Raw genomic sequence first — 26,121 nt, forward strand, 5'->3', positions numbered from 1 at the left:
GGCTTGCATAGTTTCTAAGGTACTGTACCTTATACAGAACCTAATTTTACTTCATTTGGATAGGGCATTCCATTTCCCCTTAATTAATGTATACATTGTGAAGTGGTTGACAAGATACCCACTGCTTAAGAAAGGTCTCTACATGATACTTTTGATTTAACACCAGTTATAATTCTTGTAACACTCTTCTGTATCCTGAAAATATTATTCCTGTAACTTGAATTTCTTCAGTAAATGATTACATAACTGTGTGAAACCTGAGTTTCTCCTGAGGTATAAAATGCTCAGATATCTTACAGGGATGCAGCCAGGTGATATCTTCAACAACCGCCAATATTTTGACAGATGCACATTGTCATTTTTCAGACACAAATGCAGCAGGGAAGCGCTGTGCAAAAGAATTAAAAACCTGTGTTTGCAGAAACACACACACACACACACACACACACACACACACACACACACACACACACACACACCTTTCTTTTGAAACTTAACGTGGAAGATCATATATGTATATCAGAGGACCCAAAATTGAAAATTATGATATACCATGTCTATGTGTTTGAAATTCTGATTGTGTATTGTTATGCGATCGACATGGAACTGATAAACGTTTCTGTTTGTTATTCAGTTACGATAAAACCATGAATCAGCTGTGCCGATTGTTGTTGTTGTTGTTGTTGTTGTTGTTGTTGTCTTCAGTTCTGAGACTGATTTGATGCAGCTCTCCATGCTACTCTATCCTGTGCAAGCTTCTTCATCTCCCAGTACTTACTGCAACCTACATCCTTCTGAATCTGCTTAGTGTATGCATCTCTTGGTCTCCCTCTATGATTTTTACCCTCCACGCTGCCCTCCAATGCTAAATTTGTGATCCCTTGATGCCTCAGAACATGTCCTACCAACCAATCCCTTCTTCTTGTCAAGTTGTGCCACAAACTCCTCTTCTCCCCAATTCTATTCAGTACTTCCTCATTAGTTATGTGATCTACCCATCTAATCTTCAGCACTCTTCTGTAGCATATCGTCCATGTTTCACTTCCATACATGGCTACACTCTATACAAATACTTTCAGAAACGACTTCCTGAAACTTAAATCTATACTCGATGTTAACAAATTTCACTTCTTCAGAAACGCTTTCCTTGCCATTGCCAGTCTACATTTTATATCCTCTGTACTTCGACCATCATCAGTTATTTTGCTCTCCAAATAGCAAAACTCCTTTACTACATTAAGTGTCTCATTTCCTAATTTAATTCCCTCAGCATCACCCGACTTAATTCGACTAGATTCCATTATCCTCGTTTTGCATTTGTTGATGTTCATGTTATATCCTCCTTTCAAGACACTGTCCATTCCGTTCAAGTGCTCTTCCAGGTCCTTTGCTGTCTCCGACAGAATTGCAATGTCATCGGAAAACCTCAAAGTTTTTATTTCTTCTCCATGGATTTTAATTCCTACTCCAAATTTTTCATTTGTTTCCCTTACTGCTTGCTCAATATGCAGACTGAATAACATCGGAGATAGGCTACAACCCTGTCTCACTCCCTTCCCAACCACTGCTTCCCTTTCATGTCCCTCGACTCTTATAACTGCCATCTGGTTTCTGTACAAATTGTAAATAGCCTTTTGCTCCCCGTATTTTACCCCTGCCACTTTAGAATTTGAAAGAGAGTATTCCAGTCAACATTGTCAAAAGCTTTCTCTAAGTCTACAAATGCTAGAAATGTAGGTTTGCCTTTCCTTAATCTTTCTTCTAAGATAAGTCGTAAGGTCAGTATTGCCTCACGTGTTCCAACATTTCTACGGAATCCAAACTGATCTTCTCCGAGGTCGGCTTCTACCAGTTTTTCCATTCATCTGTGTAGAATTCCCGTTAGTATTTTGCACCTTTGACTTATTAAACTGATAGTTCGGTAATTTTCTCATCTGTCAACACCTTCTTTCTTTGGGATTGGAGTTATTATATTCTTCTTGAAGTCTGAGGGTATTTCGCCTGTCTCGTACATCTTGCTCACCAGATGGTAGAGCTTTGTCAGGATTGGCTCTCCCAAGGCCATCAGTAGTTCTAATGGAATGTTGTCTACTCCCAGGGCCTTGTTTAGACTCAGGTCTTTCAGTGCTCTGTTAAACTCTTCACGCAGTATCGTATCTCCCATTTCATCTTAATCTACATCCTCTTCCATTTCCATAATATTGTCCTCAAGTACATCGCCCTTGTATAGACCTTTCTGCTTTCCCTTCTTTGCTTAGAACGGGGTTTCCATCTGAGCTCTTGATATTCATACAAGTGGCTCTCTTTTCTCCAAAGGTCTCTTTAATTTTCCTGTAGGCTGTATCTGTCTTACCCCTAGTGAGATAAGCCTCTACATCCTTACATTTGTCCTCTAGCCGTGCCTGCTTAACCATTTTGCACTTCCTGTCGATCTCATTTTTGAGATGTTTGTATTCCTTTTTGCCTGCTTCATTTACTGCATTTTTATATTTTCTCCTTTCATCAATTAAATTCAATATTTCTTCTGTTACCCAAGGATTTCTAGTAGCCCTCGTCTTTTTACCTACTTGATCCTCTGCTGCCTTCACTACTTCATCCCTCAGAGCTACCCATTCGTCTTCTACTGTATTTCTTTCCCCTATTCCTGTCAATTGTTCCCTTATGCTGTCCCTGAAACTCTGTACAACCTCTGGTTTAGTCAGTTTATCCAGGTCCCATCTCCTTAAATTCCCACCTTTTTGCAGTTTCTTCAGTTTTAATCTACAGTTCATAACCAATAGATTGTGGTCAGAGTCCACATCTGCCCCTGGAAATGTCTTACAATTTAAAACCTGGTTCCTAAATCCCTTTCTTACCATTATATAATCTATCTGATACCTTCTAGTATCTCCAGGGTTCTTCCATGTATACAACCTTCTTTTATGATCCTTGAACCAAGTGTTAGCTGTAATTAACTTATGCTGTGTGCAAAATTCCACCATGCGGCTTCCTCTTTCATTTCTTAGCCCCAATCCATATTCACCTACTATATTTCCTTCTCTCCCTTTTACTACTCTCAAATTCCAGTCACCCATGACTATTAAATTTTTGTCTCCCTTCACTACCTGAATAATTTCTTTTATATCATCATACATTTCTTCAATTTCTTCATCATCTGCAGAGCTCGTTGGCATATAAACTTGTACTACTGTAGTAGGTGTGGGCTTCGTGTCTATCTTGGCCACAATAATGCGTTCACTATGCTGTTTGTAGTAGCTTACCTACTCTATTTTTTTTATTCATTATTAAACCTACTGCTGCATTACCCCTATTTGATTTTGTATTTATAACCCTGTATTCACCTGACCAAAAGTCTTGTTCCTCCTGCCACCGAACTTCACTAATTCCCACTATATCTATCTTTACCCTATCCATTTCCCTTTTTAAATTTTCTAACCTACCTGCCCGATTATAGAATATAGAATATTCTTTGCTTGTGTATTGGTGTGACCACCTCAGCTTCCCAATCTTTAGGCATGGATCTTTTGTCAAGTGAGTGGTTGTATATGATTGCTAATTATGGAACTATTTTATTAGCCTAGTCTGAAAGGAACTTAGTTGCTATACTGTCTAGACTGGAAAACAATCCTTTATTAAGTGATTCAGATTGTTTTGTTACACCGAGGATATCTGCTTCTGAGTTACTCGTGTTGACAGCTGTTCTTGAATCAAATTATGGGATGTTTACCCTGTCTTCTTTGCTGAAGGAATTTCAATAAACCATATTTAGTAATTCCGCTGTTCTGGCACTATCATTTTTAATATTACCATTGCTGTTGCACATTGAAGGCATTGATTGTGTTTTGCCACTGGTGTACTTTACATATGACCAGAATCTTGTATTGTGGTTTATACAATCAATAACCTGAACTGAGGCATAAAATATTCCCAGTGATTGTAATTTTTTTTTATCTGTTTAAGTGTACCATCCGATGAGGTAAATATAGTGGAACTCTGATTTAAAATCTGTAGTCCCTGTGGAAAACCCATAAGATCAATGCTAAAAGTTCTAGGTTGCAACGGTTATGGAAAAAGAAGACAGTCGATGCAAAGTGTTCTGAACAGAGCTAATATGTGATCAAGGGGCCAACCACCACCTTTTCTTGTTCCATTTACAACTCAGTCTCATCTTTTTGCATGTATTTCCCATGTACTGTATTTAGCAACAATATCAGTCATCAACCTTTTAAATTGAGATACTGAGCCTCGAAGAGTATGCTCAGTCATGATTGGGGAAATGTCGTCCATTTCCAGATAGTGAACTTTTATTGGCTGACGATTTGTTAAGTCACACAATAGCCTGCGCAACCACCACACCACACTAATACGCATAAAATGAGCTCACATACTGGATGTGTGGAGAGATGTAGCGGCTCTTCAGTGACGGGAATGCAGGTAGGGGTGAAAGTATTTTGTGAAGTGCTGAAAACATATAGTTTTCGTGGAGATGATGTGCTATGACAGAGATGTCACACAGAAATAGAACAAGGGTTTTGCAATAGCATATTTTAAAGACTTTCATGTTCAAGCTGACATGATGCAGTTGCAACAACTACATAAACTACTCTTTTATATACTTTGCACCACACACTGGTATCGTAGAGATTGGCAGCAGTGATTGATAGCAGGAAGTGAAACTGTTAGACCTGAGCTTCTTTTCAGATTTACATTTTACGCAGTGTACAGAAATTCAAAGAACTGGCTCCTAAGCTTGTGATGTCAATTGGGGAAGTAAACTCATTTTTTCATGTCTTTGTTTCTCTTGTCAAGCCTAAAATAACACTTTACAGTGGAACATATGAAGTGAAGTGCGGCTTATAAGAAAAGCATTAAACAACAACAGCAATGGTGACAAAGTATGTCATAAAGCAAATGTCCGCATTTATGCTTATGGTTTAACCATTAAGCTGCTGTGATGTTTTTGGTTGAATTCAACATGTTCATCAGTTTTTGCTTTTTTTCTGGGTGAGGTCAAAGGATGATCTCTCAAAAATACGTGTTTTGAATGTATAATTGGTTGTTGTAGAATGTCGGAAAACAACTTGATTACCTTGTACCCAGATACAAATTTCAATTTGTTAATGGGTTTTTATTTGCTGTTACACATCTGTGATTTTTTTTAAGAACTGATGAAATTCATTACCACAAATTGTTGTACAAATAGTGTATTGTATATTTAATTTCTGTCAGTTAGACAGATTTTTTACAAAATATTGGGAAGGATTGCGATTTTTAATCTTATAAGACAATTACATGTGTTTTTGCTCATAGTTTGGGTGGCTGGCTTTAACATTTTCCTCAAGTTTCTGTTTTTTAAGCCTGGAACGCATGAAAATGTGAAATAGGGGTTTTACTGTATAGCCTGTTCTGTTGACAGTCCTTTCTGAAATCCAAACTATTTGCTGCCGACTGTGTTTTCAGGTACTAAATGTATATAAAGTCTGTTTTACATTATCTTCTCAAAAAATTTTGCAGATACTGACAGTAACAAGATGGGTCAATAAATCTTTAGTAACATTTTGTCTTCTTTTTTTGTGAAGTAGGTTGACAACAGCATGTTTGTCTCCATAGGAAAGCATTGCTATGAAAGAGTCGTTACATAAACTCAATATACTACTAAAGTTCAGGTGGAAATCAATTCATTATTTTACCATAACCACTTAAACATTTATTTTTAAGCAAGTTCATGACATTTAAAACTTCTTTTGGAGATGTTGGAAGTTGTTGAATTTTGAAACTTGTTTTGAAGACTTTTCTTATGAACTGTAGGCTATCTGCTAAATAAGTGTTCAAGTCTAAATTATCTATTACCAGCAGAAAAAATTTCCAAAAGTTTCTGAAATTTTAGGGCTATCTTTGCTCACTTCAGTCACCTCCTTCGAAGAAATTTCTTCATTTTCTTGATTTGTTTTTTCTGTCTCATTTTTTACTGTGTTCTAAATAGTTTTTACGTTATTTCTGGAGGAGCTTGTCTTTTTCTTGTGAAAGTACATACATTTTGATGCTGTGATGACTTTTTTAGATTTTTACTTTAGAATTTGTAAGGAGGAGCTTGTCTTTTTCTTGTGAAAGTACATACATTTTGATGCTGTGATGACTTGCTTAGATTTTTACTATAGAATTTGTAATAAGTGATTTAACCGTGCCATTGCCCATGTCCCTTCATGATAAGTAGTCTTCCGTTTGTTTTGTTTGATATTCTGATCACCATTTGATTTTGGAGGATATCGGTTTTCAAAATAGTCTGTGGCTGTGTTACAGGATGCATTCTGTTTTTTTCATTTGCAACAAGATTAGATTCATTGGACAACAATACGGATGTCTGAAGATGAAATTATATAACTCTGATATCGATAACATAATGTACATATAAATAGCAGAAGTGAAGACAGCTGACAGCAACGTGTCAAACACATTACTCGTGAGTGCTGTTCATATTAAACTTTAGTTGCCTTAAAAACTTGAGAGACTACACAAATATCTTCAGTACCGATGGACCACTTGAAAGAAAAAGAAATGCAACCTTGTGACAGTACTCAAAATAACAGTAATAAAGACGTGAATTGGAACTGGTTCAAAAGTTTCTTTAGTTGTGTCGTACTGTGAGGTGATATTGTGTTCCATCTTTTCATTGAAATAGACATGAAGGAAACTTTGTGACTTTATATTCTAGACGCTTAAAAATGTCCCCCCCCCCCCCCCCTTCCCGACAGTGAACTTGTAACATCTCAGCAAATGATATAGTTAAATCCAGTTCTAAACTGCAAGTCTTGTGATATACCAGAAATAAATTTGTTACATCACTGCCGTATGTAATTAAAGTATGTTGTGGAAGTACACTACTCTGAGCAACTTAAGAATGAGATAGGTAAAGTAACTAACAGATTAACAACTCAGTGGAAATGGATGTGGCATGAGACCATGTTGTCAGAGGTCTCTCAGTCGTGCACGGATAACTGGACACCATGTTTTTGTTATTACTCATAGCATTGTTTCACATGCATAGAGAGCATTCAAAACCACAGACACTGCTGCCAGAAGGAGAGAAGCAGGTCAACCATCAACAACAGCACATGACTGTGATATTGGGCAGCAGGCAAGAAGGTACGCATGTCAAGCAGCAGGTGCAATTGCACATTGGCAACTCAGTTTCTGATGGTGCCAAGATCGTAGGGACTGGACCAGTGAGGAGTGGGGTTGCGTGACCTCCTTAGATGAGAGCAGATTCAGTCTGAGCAGTGACAGTGGACATACTCTCATATGGCGAGGGGTGGGAACACACAATGAACCCAGGAACATTCTCCAACAGGGTCATTTTTGATGGGCCAGGTGTCTCAATGTGGGGAGGCTTGATGCATGAACGTACTGACCACAAAATCTTTGAACGCGGTACACTCACCGGGTAATGTTATTGTGAGACTGCACTCCTTCCCCACGTGTGTATTTTCAGTGGGACCCCACTTCATTTTTATGGCTGGCAATGCCATTGTACAGAGCAGGTGTAGTAGCTGTTGGAGTGAAACATTTGCTGTGTCCATATAATTTTTTTTTTAAAGCATCAGGTCACACCAAATGACAAGACCTCAGGGAATTTAGACATCTTTGCTTGGTATGGGTCTAGTGATACCAGGTTTCCTGACCTGGGACTAGTTAGCTCCCTGTATGGTTTGATGGTGAATATCATCAGAGGGGAAAGGAATTGTGTTTTAATTACCTGGGTCGCAAGGACGGCTCTAATCTTAACAAAGACTCAAGGAAAAAAAAAGGGAATGCAGTGGACTCATATTTGGGAGTAGTGGATTTAGAGTCGCTGTCCGTCATTCTGATGTAGCTTTGCTCAGGATTTCTTGGAGAAGTTAAGAGAGTCAGTATGCTTCCGTTGAAACGCATGACTTATTCCCCCCCCTCTGATCTCAAACAGAAAAGAAGAAGAAATATGAGTCCTGGGACAAGGAGCCTGTGGTCTCACCAGAGGTCCCATTGCACCCTGATTCTGACCTGTTGTTCATGGATGTCGCCCCCTCCTTGTCGGTGATGGGTGGTGACCCAGCCTGTTCAACCCTCATTTGTATCATCGTTCTGTGGTTATCCAAAGGAATTGTAATGGATATTACCATCACCTTCTGGAGTAAAAATCCCTTATTTCGTCTTACTCTACAGATTTTGTGGTTCTACAGGAATCCCATTTTACTGATGATCACTCACAACCAACTGTGGGTTCTGTGTTTTCTGTCGAAAGCGGGTCGGCCCCCTGCGGGCCTCTGGTGGCATTTGTACGTTGGTCCATACGGATGTTGCTAGCATGTGGATTCCTCTTCAAACTACATAGGAAGTGGTTGCTGTTAGGGTCCACCTGGACTCAGGTCATGGTTTGCAATCTTTATCTCCCTCCTGATGGGATTCTTACAACTGCTGCCTTAACTGCTCTTCTTCAGCAACTTCTCCTCCCTTCCTCCTTCTCGGGGATTTTAATGCTCATCATCCCTTGTGGAGCAGTTCATTTCTATCTAGTCAGGGTCTTCTCATAGACCAGTTTCTTGCAGATCATGACTTGTGTCTTCTTAATGATGGCTCCCCTATTCATTTCAGTGCTGGTCATGGTACCTTTTCCGCCATTGATCTTTCTCAATCTTCTCCCTCCCTCCTCCCTTCATTACACTGGTTGCCACACGGCGACCTTTGTGATAGTGACCATTTCCCATTGATTCTCTCGCTCCCTTCCAGCTCCCTGATGGACAGGTTACCTCGTTGGTCTTTCCTACGCGCCGATTGGCCTCTATATACTGCACAGGTCGTTTTTTCTCCCTCGTTGTAGAGTTGTATTGATGATGTCCTACGTGACGTGTCTGACGTGATTGTTTGCGCTGCTAGCTTTGTTGTACTGCACTCATCTGGACTATTTCGTCGCTGGCAAATCCCGTGTGGTGGAGTATGGCCATTGCCATTGCCATCCGTGATCACTGTCGAGCTTTGCAACACCTTAAGAGGCACCCATCTGTTACCAACCTTATTACCTTTAAACGCCTTCGCACTAAAGCCCGTTACTTAATCAAACAGAGCAAACGGATGTGTTGGGAAAGCTTTGTTTCTTCCCTTGGTTCTACTGTCCCTATGTCACAGGTATGGACTACACTTCACTCTCTCCAAGGTTGCCATCGGCAGTCCACCCTCCCAGGCCTTCACCTCCCAGATGGCCTTTGTACGGACCCGTTGATTCTTGCGGAACATCTTGCGACCCATTTTGCAATGGCATCAGCATCAGCCTCCTATCCGGCTGCTTTCCTTCACCGGAAACAGCGAGCCGGAGCTTCCACTGTATGTTTTACCCCTTGTCAGTCAGAATCTTACAACGAACCTTTTACTGAATGGGAATTTCTTTCTGCACTTTATTCTCCTCATGATACAGCCCCTGGCCCAGTCTCCATTCGTAACCAACTGCTTCAACATCTCAGTGCTCCACAATGGCAACATCTTCTCTGGGTGTTTAACCGTATTTGGCTCCAGGGTGACTTCCCTTCTCAGTGGAGGGATAGCATCGTGGTTCCTGTCCTTAAGCCTGGTAAGAAGCCCCTGTTTGTCAAAAGCTATCGGCCAATTAGTCTGACAAATGTTGTTTGCAAGTTACTGGAATGGATGGTAGCCCGTCGGCTCAACTGGGTCCTCGAATCTCGGGATCTGTTGTCCCCTTACCAGAGTGGCTTCCGAGAGGGATGGTCTCTGATCGATCATTTACTTCTCTTGGAATCCACAGTTCGGCAGGCTTTTTCCCAGCGCTGCCATTTGGTTGCAGTATTTTTTGACCTTTGCAAGGCCTATGACATGGCTTGGCACCATCACATCTTTCTTACACTTCATCAGTGGAGTCTTTGGGGCACACTCCAGATTTTTATCCACCAGTTCCTGTTCCATTGGTCGTTCAGGGTTCGGGTTGGTACCGTTTTTTCTCCATGGACCCAAGAGAATGGCATCCCACAGGGTTCCGTATTGAGTGTATTTATTTTCCTCATTGCCATAGATGGACTTGTGGCCTCTTTCGGTCCTTTGATACTCCTGCTCTGTATGTGGATGATTTCTGCATTTAGGTTAGTTCCTCTTCAATGGCCTCTGCAGAGTGGCAGCTATATGGGGTGCCTCTGCATGAACCCTCTCACATGGGTTTCAATTCTCTCCTTTAAAATTGCAGGTGGTCCACTTCTGTCGCCCTACGATACACCCCGATCCGGAGCTCTGTCTCAATGCACAACGATTACCTGTGGTCCCACAGTTTCATTTCCTGGATCTTCTTTTTGACAATAAGCTCACTTGGCTGCCTCATATCAGACTTCTGAAGGTAGAATGTTTCCGTAAACTCAATGTCCTTCGCTTCCTTGCCCACACCTCTTGGGGTGTGGACCGCTCCGCCCTTCTCCGCCTTTATCGGGCTTTAGTCCTGTCTCACTTGGACTATGGTTGTCAAGTGTATGGTTTAGCTACTCCTTCCACACTGCACCTCCTGGATCCGGTCCACCATCGTGGTATCCGTTTGGCCAGTGGTCCTTCCCTACTAGCTCTGTTGATAGTCTCCTGGTTGGAGCTGAGATCCTCTCCCCCACCTCCTCTCCTTTCTGTTCGGCGGTCCCAGCTTCTGGTTTCTTATGCAACCGCTGTCCGTTCCTCTCCCGCTAATCCTTCCTATTCTAACCTGTTTCCAGACAATGGACGTCACCCACCTGATTCCCGCCTTCGGGCGGGTTTACCGGTTGGGCTCCGCCTTGCATCTCTTTGCCATGATTTCAGCTTCCTTCTCTGTTCTGTCTCTCAAACTGTCTGAATGGGCCACATTTGAAACAAGGGACTGATGACCTTGCTGTTTGGTCCCTTCAACTCGTCAACCAACCAACCTTCGCCATCCTTGTCAAATAAGAACTTGTGCTTTGTCTCTAATGATCTCATTTTTTAGCACAACATTAAACTCTAATGTCCTTTAAACTTGATGGTGTGGCGTGTGCTGATGGGATGGATGGTTGTTGAAGTGAAATGGTCATTAGCGGATGATCTCTGAGACACCTGCCTCACCTTGCAATTAGGGTTCCTCAAATAAGTTGGACTTTCCCTGATTCTGTATGTATTTTCCTATCTGCTTTCAGAATGAACATGGATTTTGTTCACAACCAAGATCCTTCCAACGACTAAAAAGTGATTGACAGTGTAGTTCTCCAGAAGAATCAGTCTGATATTTAAAAAATGGAATGTAAGGTGGTACGTTAGACAGCATCACCTTTATATCCAGAAAACCCTAGAATGTATAACTGTGATCCAAATTCAGTGAAATTGCTTTGGAATGGGGTACTGCTTATTAAAATGACAACAGCTAAGTAAAGTGAATAGGTCCAAATATAGAGTGTATGGACAATTGTGTATTCTGCTGGGAAAACATAATTCTCCAATGCAAATGAAGGTGTAGTCTCTCTACCCACCCAAGTGATAGTATACCCAGCCGTGACCTTATCAAGTATTCCAAGCTACAGCACTCCGAAAGTAACTGAAATGAAATTGCCAGGACAGTGCGTGCATGCAAACAATTTGTTTCACTGTATGGAAGACAAAGTAAATACTCATAACTTTTTTAAGTTAGGCATTTAAGAGCCCATATTTACTAGACAATATTTTTCTGTTTTGGTTTATACTACCTCCTCCCAAAATATGTAAAACTAAGAGCTTGCAGAGGAAGGGATTTGTTTCACAATTCAAAGATGAAGTACTGCTCATTGATCTTAAGGTATGCATTTTAGAGCCCATGTTTATGAGAGCTTTTTTATTTCGAATGATCATTCCTGTCATATCCCTAGATATTGACCATTCCTCCTGGGACACCTTGTAAAGTTTTTCTTAAGGTGTTATCAAAAGTGTATTGTTTTCTTTGACTGAGCCACTCACAATATATATTACATTCTTTTATCTTCATATTGTTGCTGTCTATGATATTTGCAGAAATTTCGTAACACAAACATTTCCACATGCATGAGATTATTATGGCACAAGTATTTTTTTCATCAGCAGGCTTCATTGGATCAAGAGGACATAGAAAAACATAAATGAGCCTACTATGAAGGCTTTCATGGCCAGATGTCTTAGTTAATGGTTAGTTTTCTGGGTTGTATGGCAGTGATCCAGGAAATTTTTCAATTCCTGACATTTTGTCCAGAACTGCTGTGGACTACTTCGGAGGTGCTCCTGGCAATGCTGTGTCTTGCCAACTGATGAGTTGGACATCAGAGAGCAACATAAATACTGTCTGAAATGGGCTTGCCAAGTTTACATGTGATCAGTGAAGCTCAAACTTAACTTTAGATTGCACCTGTCAAGGATGAAAACTTACCTATCGATTCTGCAGAGTCACTGTCCATATATTACTAAGTCTCGTGGCTTATTTTTTACTGCTAAAATTACCCTATGCTTTCAATGTTTTCTCTGTATAGCTGCGGATAATAGATCATCATTGTAGACAAAATTTTCATTTCAGAAAACTTAACGTCATGATTTCCTGACTGTAAAGCATGCTCTGCTACAGCTGATTTTTTTCTGTTTTCCCTAGTCAGCAAAAGCTTTTATTTTCTTTCAGTCTCGTATTCACACTTCTCTTGGTAGTTCGAATCTAGATCTTTCCACAAGTACATGGAATCTTATGTACCCCACTTGCCAACAGAGGAGGGCGTTTATTCTTTGCAGATCAGAGTGCTTGACATACCAGTATTTTCATAGTTGTTCTAAAAACTAATCTGATATCATGTTTATATAAAATCTCCCTGGTCTGATCAGTTACTTTTTTTGATAAAGGGGAGAGAAACTGTGTTCTTCCATTGCTGCGTTTTGTTTTTGTCACCCTTTGATACATTGTTAGAATTCATGAAGTAAAGTTTTCTGCTACCAAAGTTTTTTATCTACAGTGACAAGCTATTATCCATGGCTATGCAATGAAGCCACCAAACTATATAAGCATGGCGATAATTTTAACAGAAAAGAAGCAGCCATAAAACTTAGTGATACATGGAGAGTGGCTTTGCAGCATCAACAGAAAAGTTTTTATCCTTGACACGTGACAATCAGTAGTTAAGTTTTATCTCTGACAAGAATTATCTCTAGTGATTAAGTGTAAACTCTACCACATCCAGTTTATACAGTATTTACGTTGCTCTCTAACATCTGACTCGTCAGACAAGCAATATTCAGCGTCACTAGGAGCACCTGTGAAAATGTCCGGCAAGCCCTGGACAAAATTTCAGGAACAGAAAAGTTTCCTGGACCACAGCCATGTAACCAAGAAGACTCACCAGTAAATAGGTGAGACCATTCAGTCTTAGTTTAAATAGCACAAATGTACATTTAAAATGTTAGTTTTTGTCACAGATTTCATTGACACACCTCTAAAGCTACACTTGAAATTTTTTGATAAGTGATATCAAGTTCCTGTAATGGCTATTCAGAACGTATTCAAAACAAGTTGGAGAGGGAGAGTAGGTTTACTAAAGGTGAAAGGCAATTCAAGCTTTTCTTAAAGTTTTCACAATTTTTGTTCAAAACTTAGGCATTAATTATCAGTATAAAATGCTTGTTTTCAGAGTAATCCTGGGAAGATGCATGTTAAAATAGACAACTACTACTTTCCAGCTTGGAAGAGGATACCTTAAACCCGAGCTGTTCGGAGGCAGTCCAGGTTTGTAGCCGGGAAGTGTTTCGATACACTACAGCATTCGCCATTAACTTCATTAAGCTGGCCACATACCTGCAGCTACTGTCATCCCAGAGTAAGTAAATTTTGAGCAGACATTTCTTATTTGAGTACACTTGAACTGTTATTAAGAGCCGGCCGGAGTGGCCGAGCGGTTCTAGGCGCTACAGTCTGGAATTGCGCGACCGCTACGGTCGCAGGTTCGAATCCTGCCTCGGGCATGGATGTGTGTAGTGTCCTTAGGTTAGTTAGGTTTAAGTAGTTCGAAGTTCTAGGGGACTTATGACCTCAGCAGTTGAGTCCCATAGTGCTCAGAGCCATTTTTGTTATTAAGGTAACATTTCATTTAGATCATCCAAAGTATTTTACTGTTTGTATTCTTGTATTATAAATAAGAAGTTGTTGTGAACATTGTTCTTTTTTGCATGTACATTGAACTTTTTATTAAAATAATGACACTCTACAAACTCTTAAGAGCATGTGTTGTGTTTAGCACACAGAAAAATAAAATTTACTTAAAATTCGAATGCCTTGTCACAGGTATTTCGGTAATCTTGTTCTGAAACAAAGCTTAAACTAGGGCCTCTTTGTACAGTAGTTTCTTGTCAGTCATGATAATATTTGTAATGCAAAAGGTACTGTTGCATAATCAAGGACTCGTAAATTAAATGTAATAATGTAATACAATGCTGGAAAATCTAGGACGCAATACAAACAGTGAAGTGAATGAACACAACCACATGCTATTGCCATAGTGAAGGCATTGAACAGTAGACTGACATGTGAACAACAACTTGTTAAGTTGTTAATTATAATTAATTATCAGACATCCTTCCTCCTGTGGGCCTATTCTTTTGCAAGTATATGTTGATTGAGCTCTGGTCCCCCCACTCTATGCAGCATTCTTCCCTTTATATCCTGCAAGTGCAGCCTCTTTACTATTACTCTCTCCGTATAGGCCTGGCTGGTAATAGTTTGGCTTAGATCTTGTGATTATCAGTGCTGTTGAACTATGCCTCGGTGGACTTGTATAAATCTCTAGCTCTTAAAGGGGACATCATCATCCTCAGCCTTCAAATTCAAAACACTATTAGCAGAATTGACACACAGTTGGGAAGAAAAACACACGAACAAACAAACGAAAGTTCTCGATTCCACACTTGTCTTAGAAATAGTGTCAGTACATGCCCCATAATACAGAATGCATGTATCAAAATAAAATTTGCAGGTGAATTATTTGGTAAAGTACCATCATTCTACATAGGCGAAGCTTTTAGAGGATGTGGCAGTACATTTCATTTCATCAAGCAACTAAGACATTGCACTCCTCTCATCATGAGAAAGGCAGCTCGGCAACAAAATTATTGGAAAGTAAAACTTGAAGCATAAGCAATCAGTCAAGCTACACTCACCACTTCTCAGATACCAAGTTATAACTGACATAAATGCTGCAGAAGTACAGAAAGAGCCAGATCGAGATGATATCTCGAAATTTGTTGATGGTGTCCTACAGAGAACTACAACATTTCTGTTAACTTTCAGTATGCCAGTGTTTTCTGAATATCTTACAGCAGGCTTCATTCAACTTAAAGTAAGACATTTATCACAAATTAATGAAGGTGCTTTACTCATGCTACCTTAGTATGTAAAGATGATGCAACTTGCAGAAGGTGGAAACCCCCTATGAATCAAAGAAGATATGATCATTCCCACTAAGTGCATTAATTGCAAGGGAAACATCAGTCAGAGGCTGGTTATATTCTAAGTTCAATAAAGAGAAGAAAATTGAGGAAATTTAAGTAACAAACCTCATACCATATACAGAAATGAAGAAGTTCTTTAAGCCAGTGCAACCATCTAACTTTAGTAGTTCATTTGTTATTGTACTCATTAAATCAGGTTGAGGACTAGTGCCTCAACTAAATACAGATCATTAACTCTTGTGCATGAGTCACTTAACCATTCAGGCTCCATTGAAATATGTGTGCCATCTTTGAGTGGTTTATCCCTCTCCTTTGCCATCTCCTTCTCCTTGCCACAGAGGTGAATCTGAAACAAGTGGTAGAAGAAGAAGAAGGAGAAGAAGAAGAAAAAGTGGTGGTGGTGGTGCCTGTACCATTGACTCTATGTGCACGAGTGTAGATTTCTGATGAGATGGCTTCCACTCTATTTCCTTCGACTTTGGTATGTCTCTGACTGCTGCTCTCCCTTCTGCTGTAGTGGAGGAGTCACTATGTTCAATTACTGATGGTCCTCTTTAGTTGCTTGAATTGATTTAGAATTGGACTTGAAGATTGTAATAGAGTGGCCAGTAACAGCAGATTTTCTGGCTGATGTAATCTGATAAGACATCTGTGCTCATCACATCTGTCTTTAACACTATGACATATATGGCCTTTGTGTGATATCCCACACAGACAAAATCTTACATATTTCTGTCTTTAACCTTGACCTGTTTGGACCCTTGTCGTCAAAGAAATGGTAGAAATAAGTATAATGAATGACTAAATGACAGAAACATGTGATTTCAGGTCAGTGATTTATGGCAGATCAGTGGTTGGTGGCACTAAGACATCATTGACCACAGAGAAACAAATCTGTCAAGAGCATGCCTATTGAATCTTGGAGCTGAAAGAAGTAGGTCAAGTTCCAGTAACTTGCCTGAGCCAATACAGTAGTGTCTGGAGCTTGTGGCTGGGCTTCCTACACCACAGGGTGTGGGTTCCATTGCTCATTTATTCAGCAGTGGACTCTGGAAGTCAGTGTGCTCTGTGATGACATTAAAGTCCATCCCTCCTGGCACTTGCACTTTTCAGCAAGCTAATAAATTTGCTTGCCCCCCCCCCCCCCCCACACACACACACACCTGAAAATGATGAGCAAATGGCTCAATGAAATTTATGTGGTTTTTTTATGATAGTGTCCGACAGCACTAGTGAGAATGTTTTATACATTATTTTGTTGGCAAAGTATCAAACTGTAGAAGTATCTTTGTTGGGTGCTAGAGTAAGAGAGAATCAGAATCAGTGACGTAGCAGATGAGGTACTTCATTGCTGAGTACAAAAAATATGAATCAAACAACAGAAAGTCCAGGTTGGAATATCAACAATTGTGGAAAGGTTAGATTACTACTCACTGTAAAGATGGAAAGTTGACTTGCAGACAGGCACAGAGAAAAAGACTGTTACACATTTAGCTATCAGGTGCCTGCTGCAACTCAGCATGTTGTCTTTACACTGCGTAAATAACTATGAGTCAATGAGAAGAAAGGTGTTTGCAAGTAACAAATGAATGGCAACCATTGAAGCCTACTTTTGGACTACAGTTCATATCTTCCCAGCCACAGCCAGGCAGTTGTGCTTATGAGATGCAGAATAAGTTGTTATGCCATGATTCACAGTTACCACCAGACTGCAGCAGTGTATGAAATGATATTCCACAAATTTTAAAATTTTGTGTGAGTCAGACCTCTGCTGTAAGCTGTTCGGGTGGGACAGGAGCGGAGGGGCAACTTCAGAGTACAGCAATCATTAGCTCGTCCCATTTTCAACAACTAATGAGCCAGTCACATTAATCTGCAGTGATATTTTATCTTTCATCTCTTGTGAGCTTTACCATATTTTACATTGAGCATTTATTAAAGCATATGTAACACCAAGCCTTTTAACAAATGTTATTTATATTCTTTTGTGAGTAACTAGTCACATATGCATGTTGTGATTTTAACCATTTTAGTAGTAAACTTGCTCTTTTATAAAGATACATTGGTCCGTCACAAACTCAGTTTTAAGTCCTTTCTCATAGTACCGTGTTCACTTTAACTGCTTTTTGTCATTCATAAACCTACTCTTCAATACTATCCATTTTCAAAGAATGAAATGGAATACTGTGAAATGATTTCAACACCTAGAACACGGCCACTGGAATGAGGCCTTCCTTGTTCTCCAAAGCACTGGAACTGCCAGATGTTCTCTAAAATCTGGATCATCACCGTAAGATTGTTATGAAGAATAAATTTCTACATTTTACATTATGTAGAATTATATTTATATTCAGCAAGGGCACTGATAATCATGCTATTGAGCACCCTGAGACCGAGCGAGGTGGCGCAGTGGTTAGACACTGGACTCGCATTCAGGAGGACGACGGTTCAATCCCGCGTCCAACCATCCTGATTTAGGTTTTCCGTGATTTTCCTAAATCGCTCCAGGCAAATGCTGGGGTGGTTCCTTTCAAAGTGCACGGCCGACTTCCTTCCCCGTCCTTCCCTAATCCGATGAGACCGATGACCTCGCTGTCTGGTCTCCTTCCCCAAACCAACCAACCAACCAGCACCCTGAGGGAGAGGGGGAGACAGAGACAGGCTGCTACTGTCTACCTGAGGCCTGGGGAAGCAATGTAGAAAAAGAAGTAAATGTAAATATTACAATAATTGGTTCAATTCTTGAGGAATGCTGGAAATATGCAATTATATCTAATAGTGGGTTGGTTGTATGGGGATTCAAGGACCAAATGAAGAGGGCAACAGTCAATCATTCACTAAACAAGTCCTTAGAGAATGACATTGCTAACAAGAAGTAAAAGCAGTCTAAGCAAGTTACCAGACTGTGTGAAAAATAATAGGGCAGAGACATGCAGAGCATTTACAATGCTAAGAATTAAAAGCACTTTCTGTAAATGTATCAAGATGTTCAAAATTGGACAGATGTGTATGCCAGAGACTGATGAGAGCCACTCGGGGATCATATGCAGTAAATCTGAAAATGTAAGAGCTTAGTGATGGATATGAAATGAACAGCATGTTATCTCACATTCTTACAGGCTGTAAATTCTTATTTTCCTTTAGATTTGGCATTTCACTTTTCATTTCTGTTGTTAACTACTAAATTGTGAAAGTGTTAACCAGAAGTCATATCTTCTACGCTCCAAGATAATATTAATTTTTGCTGGAGTGTACCACTCTTTTGCTTAGACAATACAATATCTTTTTCAATAAATTTGAACAAATTTAGTCTGAAAATAAACTCGTGTAACTGAGACATCATTTATAGTGAATGAATGACCAAAAACATAAAAAAGCATAATTACATTTATATTTAGCAAGGGCACTGATGATTATGCCATTGAGCACCCTAAAATCACCACCACCACGTTCGAGAGAGAGAGAGAGAATCAATCTTTGATATATACAGGGTGCCCCACCTACTCTTTTCACCACCAATATCTCTGGAACCACAGTAGGTATTGGCAAACTGCTTTCATGATTATGAATGTACTGCAGGGGCTCACAGAAGTAAATACTATGAGAATTTCTAAACTGTGTGTTTCTAAACTGTGTGCAAATATTGGTTTCAACACAAACTTGTCCTATCTTTTAAGTGGACATCCCATAACTGAGCAAGGTGGCTCAGTGGTTAGCACATTGGATTCGCATTTGGGAGGACAAAGTTCAAACCCATATCTGGCCACCCTGATTTAGGTTCTCTGCGGTTTCCTAAATCACTTCAGGCAAATGCTAGGATGGTTCCTTTGAAAGGGCACAGCCGACATCCTTCCCCATCCTTTCTTAATCCAATGGGACCGATGACCTCACTTTGGTCCCCTCCCCCAAATCAACCCACCAACTGATGACACCCCACACTATTCCATGTGCAATAACAACATAAGAAACCACAATAATAATGGTGTTGTTTGCATCGCAATATGTCAGTTACATCGTGCGAAACCAGAATGCGAAGTTGATGCATGTAATGAACAAAACGTACTGCTATTGCACTTCCCGCAACACGAGCGTGACCCACTTATTGCTTGTAATCACGATGTGATTGACGTACGTATTCTTACTTTCACTGTTATCACGAGGGCCGAAAGTAGTAATAGGGATTCGTGCAACCAGTACTGATTTGTACATATTAGTGTTGTGCATGTTGTATTTATCTACGTATAGACTACTGAACAGTACCGGCCGGTGTACGCCATGCTATTACACCACCCAGGTCAACCCTTCAACTCTGCAGTTGAGTACAGGAACGGGCTGCAGTAAGCGCTCTGTGGAAATGGCCCAGTACGAACCAGGTTGTTCTGTGTGGAAGTACGTACAGGTGCATGGCAACAGTTGACCTGGCCATCCCTTCTAGGCATTTGACATGGTATTCACAAATGAGGAAATGGTTGATTTGATATTACTGTACAGGCACAAGAGCAGCATAGGTGTACATCCACCAGACGTCATCTGACCTGCTGTACCTTCGTGAATATTGTTAGAAGGCTTCGTGCAACAGGGAAATTGTCTTCATGCATGCAGATCCGGAGCAAAGGTACAACACATGAAGCAGCAGAGGTAGCTGTTTGGCAGCCGCTGCAATAAACCCTCATACAAGTATTGATGAAATGGAGAGATGGATGGGAATCCCTCGAACAAGCGTAATATAAAAAAAGGGAGGAAGGTTTATCTGTTTAGCAAGAGTAATAGAAGGCAGATTTCAGACTACCTAACAGATCAAAACGAAAATTTCTGTTCCGACACTGACAATGTTGAGTGTTTATGGAAAAAGTTCAAGGCAATCGTAAAATGCGTTTTAGACAGGTGCGTGCCGAGTAAAACTGTGAGGGACGGGAAAAACCCACCGTGGTACAACAACAAAGTTAGGAAACTACTGCGAAAGCAAAGAGAGCTTCACTCCAAGTTTAAACGCAGCCAAAACCTCTCAGACAAACAGAAGCTAAGCGATGTCAAAGTTAGCGTAAGGAGGGCTATGCGAGAAGCGTTCAGTGAATTTGAAAGTAAAATTCTATGTACAGACTTGACAGAAAATCCTAGGAAGTTCTGGTCTTACGTTAAATCAGTAAGTGGCTCGAAACAGCATATCCAGACACTCCGGGATGATGATGGCATTGAAACAGAGGACGACACGCGTAAAGCTGAAATACTAAACACCTTTTTCCAAACCTGTTTCACAGAGGAAGACCGCACTGCAGTTCCTTCTCTAAATCCTCGCACAAACGAAAAAATGGCTGACATCGAAATAAGTGTCCAAGGAATAGAAAAGCAACTGGAATCACTCAACAGAGGAAAGTCCACTGGACCTGACGGGATACCAATTCGATTCTACACAGAGTACGCGAAAGAACTTGCCCCCCTTCTAACAGCCGTGTACCGCAAGTCTCTAGAGGAACGGAGGGTTCCAAATGATTGGAAAAGAGCACAGGTAGTCCCAGTCTTCAAGAAGGTTCGTCGAGCAGATGCGCAAAACTATAGACCTATATCTCTGACGTCGATCTGTTGTAGAATTTTAGAACATGTTTTTTGCTCGAGTATCATGTCGTTTTTGGAAACCCAGAATCTACTATGTAGGAATCAACATGGATTCCGGAAACAGCGATCGTGTGAGACCCAACTCGCGTTATTTGTTCATGAGACCCAGAAAATATTAGATACAGGCTCCCAGGTAGATGCTATTTTTCTTGACTTCCGGAAGGCGTTCGATACAGTTCCGCACTGTCGCCTGATAAACAAAGTAAGAGCCTACGGAATATCAGACCAGCTGTGTGGCTGGATTGAAGAGTTTTTAGCAAACAGAACACAGCATGTTGTTATCAATGGAGAGACGTCTACAGACGTTAAAGTAACCTCTGGCATGCCACAGGGGAGTGTCATGGGACCATTGCTTTTCACAATATATATAAATGACCTAGTAGATAGTGTCGGAAGTTCCATGCGGCTTTTCGCGGATGATGCTGTAGTATACAGAGAAGTTGCAGCATTAGAAAATTGTAGCGAAATGCAGGAAGATCTGCAGCGGATAGGCACTTGGTGCAGGGAGTGGCAACTGTCCCTTAACATAGACAAATGTAATGTATTCCGAATACATAGAAAGAAGGATCCTTTATTGTATGATTATATGATAGCGGAACAAACACTGGTAGCAGTTACTTCTGTAAAATATCTGGGAGTATGCGTGCGGAACGATTTGAAGTGGAATGATCATATAAAATTAATTGTTGGTAAGGCGGGTGCCAGGTTGAGATTCATTGGGAGAGTGCTTAGAAAATGTAGTCCATCAACAAAGGAGGTGGCTTACAAAACACTCGTTTGACCTATACTTGAGTATTGCTCATCAGTGTGGGATCCGTACCAGATCGGGTTGACGGAGGAGATAGAGAAGATCCAAAGAAGAGCGGCGCGTTTCGTCACAGGGTTATTTGGTAACCGTGATAGCGTTACGGAGATGTTTAGCAAACTCAATTGGCAGACTCTGGAAGAGAGGCGCTCTGCATCGCGGTGTAGCTTGCTCGCCAGGTTTCGAGAGGGTGCGTTTCTGGACGAGGTATCGAGTATATTGCTTCCCCCTACTTATACCTCCCGAGGAGATCACGAATGTAAAATTAGAGAGATTAGAGCGCGCACGGAGGCTTTCAGACAGTCGTTCTTCCCGCGAACCATACGCGACTGGAACAGGAAAGGGAGGTAATGACAGTGGCACGTAAAGTGCCCTCCGCCACACACCGTTGGGTGGCTTGCGGAGTATGAATGTAGATGTAGAATACACTTTCGCCACAGGCATAGATACCTCTGTTATCACATGCCGCTACATCAAGATGTCCAGGGCAACAATGATCACAGTAACCTGAAAATATTATCAATGGATTCTGTGGCAAGGCCATTACTTTGTGTTTACCATTGAGGCCAAGTTTACAAACAATGGGAACACCAACTTACACAATATGCACTACTGGTCATCAGAAAACTCTCAATGGATTCGCCGGGTTGAACATCGTCAGTGGAGTCTCAATGTATGGTGTGGTGTTTTATTGATGGCAATCTTAGTGGGCGACAATACAAGCGGTTCCTGAGATGTACCTTACATTGACTGACAGAAGAACTGAAATGATAATCAAATCGACACCCTTGCTACAAACAGGCGTTGATATACATCGTTTGGGACATGTTGAAAATGTGTGACCCGACTGGGACTTGAACCTGGGATCTCCTGCTTACATTATAGAGAAGCTGCACGGTCACCAGCATGTCTGTATCTGTTCTTTTGGGAACAGATACTACCTTCATATATAGTTAAAATATGGCTAACCGGCCATTGACCTTCTTGTGCAAACGCACAGGCTATGCCCCAACTCGTACGGGACTTGGTAGATTAATCTGTCACAAGTATTGAGTGTGATGGGCAAACATCTATTAGGTGCACTACGAATGTAATGGTGTGGACATGTTGGGAATATGGGTCTCAAGGGGAACATGCAAGAGATAAGTCCCTGCAGGCGCACTATCCTCTGTGCCCTCGGTGGCTCAGATGGATAGAGCGTCTTCCATGTAAGCAGGAGATCCTGGGTTTGAGTCCCGTCGGGTCACACATTTTCAAAATGTCCCAAATGATGTATATCAACGTCTGTTTGCAGCTAGAGTGTTGATTTAATTATCATTTCATTCTAGAGAAGCTGCACGGTCATCAATGGTATTTGTTCTTTCGGGAACAGATACTACCTTCATATATACATCGTAGCGTTTTGGCTGTGAGACATGTGATTGCACACCAGCATACATTTTGTGTATTACAGAGAAGACCTAGGTTTGTTTCGTAAGTACTACTGTACGTTTATGCATGTGTTGCACCATCTGCAATGGTTCAGATGTGTGACAGTCATTAAAGATGTCCAGTACATGTTCTGTACATGGCATGTACCATTGTGTAATTGATGTACAGCTACGTACAAGTAGCATGTATCCCTTTGACAGCCATTAATTTTGTTTACTCTGATGGTGGTTATCAGTATTTCGTTACCGTTATGTCCATTGTAGTACTGTCAAAAAGTTTAATAATGCATGTACAAGTAAACAGTGTCCTTGTTTTCATTCTGGTTGAGTGGACATCTGTATGTTTCCCAGGCCACGTGCTAACAGTGTATATAGCTATACATAAGTACAGTGTTTGTTGCATCCGAATATGTCAATTAAGTCGCGATTACGAGCAACGTGCAGGTCACTCTTGCATCGCAGGAAATGCAATAGCGGCGCGTTTCATTCATTTCACGTGCCAACTTCACATTCCAATTTCTCAGGATGCAACTTTCTTATTGCAATGCAACCAACACCATTGCTATTCTGATTTCTCATGTTATTGATTGCATATGGAATAATATGGGGTGTACATAAAAAAGAAAAAACACATATACACATATATCGGAAGCTTAGAAACAGTCAGTGGGAAGCTTCTCACAAACCAAACAGGTATCTCCAAAAAATCGAGCAACATTAGGAACAATTACTCGACTCTGATGAAACAGATGTGGCTAATATAGGTGAAATGACACAAGCTTTTAAGTGGGGGATTACAAGCGACGAGAGTAGTGGACATGTAGCTGTTTTTAATGCAGAGGAAGTTTTTGAGTTGGGCACAAAGTTGCCATCCATCAATTCATCCATACCATATGGTCTCCCAAAGAAATTTCATCCCTAATTCTGGAATATCATTGGATTTTAACTGAAATAATGAGAAGGGGCTGTTACCACAGAGTTGAAAGTAAGAAAAAATGTTCTTGTGTCAAAGGGAGGAGGTCAGAACAAAATAGGTAACTTACATCCAACAACTTTATTAAATTTTGGTTGTAGAAAAATTTTCAGAGGAGTTAACAATAGAATGATGCCTCTACTTGTGAAAATGATAAAGGAGCATCAATCCTACCTTCCTGGAGAGTCTATCATTACATCAGTCAGAGACTATCGAGATGTTGTAAGTAGCTGCAAGTAACTAAAATAAAATGTGCTATGCTCTTTGTTGACTTCTGTAAAGCTTTGAACTGACTTAATTGCCACGCTCTAGAACAATTACTGAAGCAGGTCTCAAAGAAAGGGCTGTACAAGTAATCCTGAATATGATAAAAGGAATCACAGCAAAGACAGCCATCAATATACAAAGAGATGTACCACAAGGTAGTTTACTTTCCATGTTGCTTTTGGCGCTGTCACTGGAAATGCGTCACAGGAGACTGAATGAAAAATTAACAGGTCAGACGATTTCAAGAGTAATCTTCACTCTAAGAGCTTACCCCTATGTTGTTGTTGTTCTTGTGACACACACACACACACACACACACACTGGAAACAGCATAGCATCAGGTACAAAAGTAAATGAGGGAAAGTGTAAAATATTAAACATCAAAGGGCTTGAAACTGTCTGTGTGATGTGTGCAAGGACAGCGGAAAACTGCTGAAAATTGTAACATAATTGTCCATTAAAAATGGCCATGAAGAACTGGAACCACATGATGTACAATGTACAAGTTGCCATAATAGAAAACTGCTAGCGATCTAACAGTGATACAGGGGAAAAAATAATAAAAAAATTGGATTTTAATCAAACAATGGAAAATCCAGGATGGGATGTAACAATATTAGAGAAGGAAAGTTGCTATACACCATATAGTGGAGATGTTGAGTCACGATAGGAACAACAAAAAGATTCACACAATTATAGCTTTCGGCCATTAAGGCCTTTGTCAACCACACACACACACACACACACACACACACACACACACACACACACACACACCTGCAGTCTCAGGCAACTGAAACCACACTGCGAGCAGCAGCACCAGTGCATGAATGGCCACCGACAAACTGTGGCCAAGAAACCAGTGGACCACCCTGTTGCTGAACACACTGCCAAACATGATATCCCTCATTTCAATGACGTGCTTCACAGCCTGTCCCATATGGATCCTTCCCACCAACATCAGCTTTTCTGGAATGCGCAGGTGGGAACTTTCCCTACAATACATCATATGTTCCCGTAACCCTCTTGACCTCAGCCTTTGTTAGTCACTGTCCCCACCCATCCAGCCCCCCTCCCTGTTCCAATTGTTGCACTACACAGCCGTCATTTCACTGCCATACACAATCTTTTAATTTCCATTTATTTCTCTCCTTTCCACTACCTTCCCCCCCTTCTTTCCTGCCCTCCCTCTAAACTACAGCACTTCACTGTCTGCCACCCCCACCATACTATCCCTACCCCTCCCTGCCCCAGCCTCCTCCTTACCCCCACCCAGTTGCCACTCCCATCATGCACACTGGTGCTGTTGCTCGTAGTGTGGTTTCAGTTGCCTGAGACTGCAGACATATGTGCGAGCTGTGTGTGTGTGTGTGTGTGTTGAGAAAGACCTTAATGGCCGAATGCTATAATTGTGTGAATCTTTTTGTTGTGCCTATTGCAAAATTGGATTTTAGACCCATGTATCCTGTGAAGCATATTACGTGACTAAGGTATTCCTTATTGCGAAGATAACTACCAGAAAGATAATACAGATGTCCAGCAGGTATGTTTGCAAAGGCAATATCTTCAAATTCAACTACACC

General features: G+C 40.8%; 1 protein-coding gene across 1 annotated transcript in view; it reads left to right on the plus strand.

Moving 5' to 3' along the window:
* LOC126257452 (protein phosphatase 1 regulatory subunit 21) overlaps nucleotides 1-26,121 on the plus strand; it is a 190,331-nt gene that overhangs the window by 112,534 nt on the left and 51,676 nt on the right. Inside the window, exon 8 of the mRNA XM_049955565.1 lies at nucleotides 13,687-13,823. Within this exon, the coding sequence (XP_049811522.1) occupies nucleotides 13,687-13,823 (137 nt within the window). The remainder of the gene's footprint in view (nucleotides 1-13,686; nucleotides 13,824-26,121) is intronic.

This window comes from Schistocerca nitens, chromosome 1, assembly GCF_023898315.1.
Source record: "Schistocerca nitens isolate TAMUIC-IGC-003100 chromosome 1, iqSchNite1.1, whole genome shotgun sequence".
Taxonomy (NCBI): Eukaryota; Metazoa; Arthropoda; class Insecta; order Orthoptera; family Acrididae; genus Schistocerca; species Schistocerca nitens.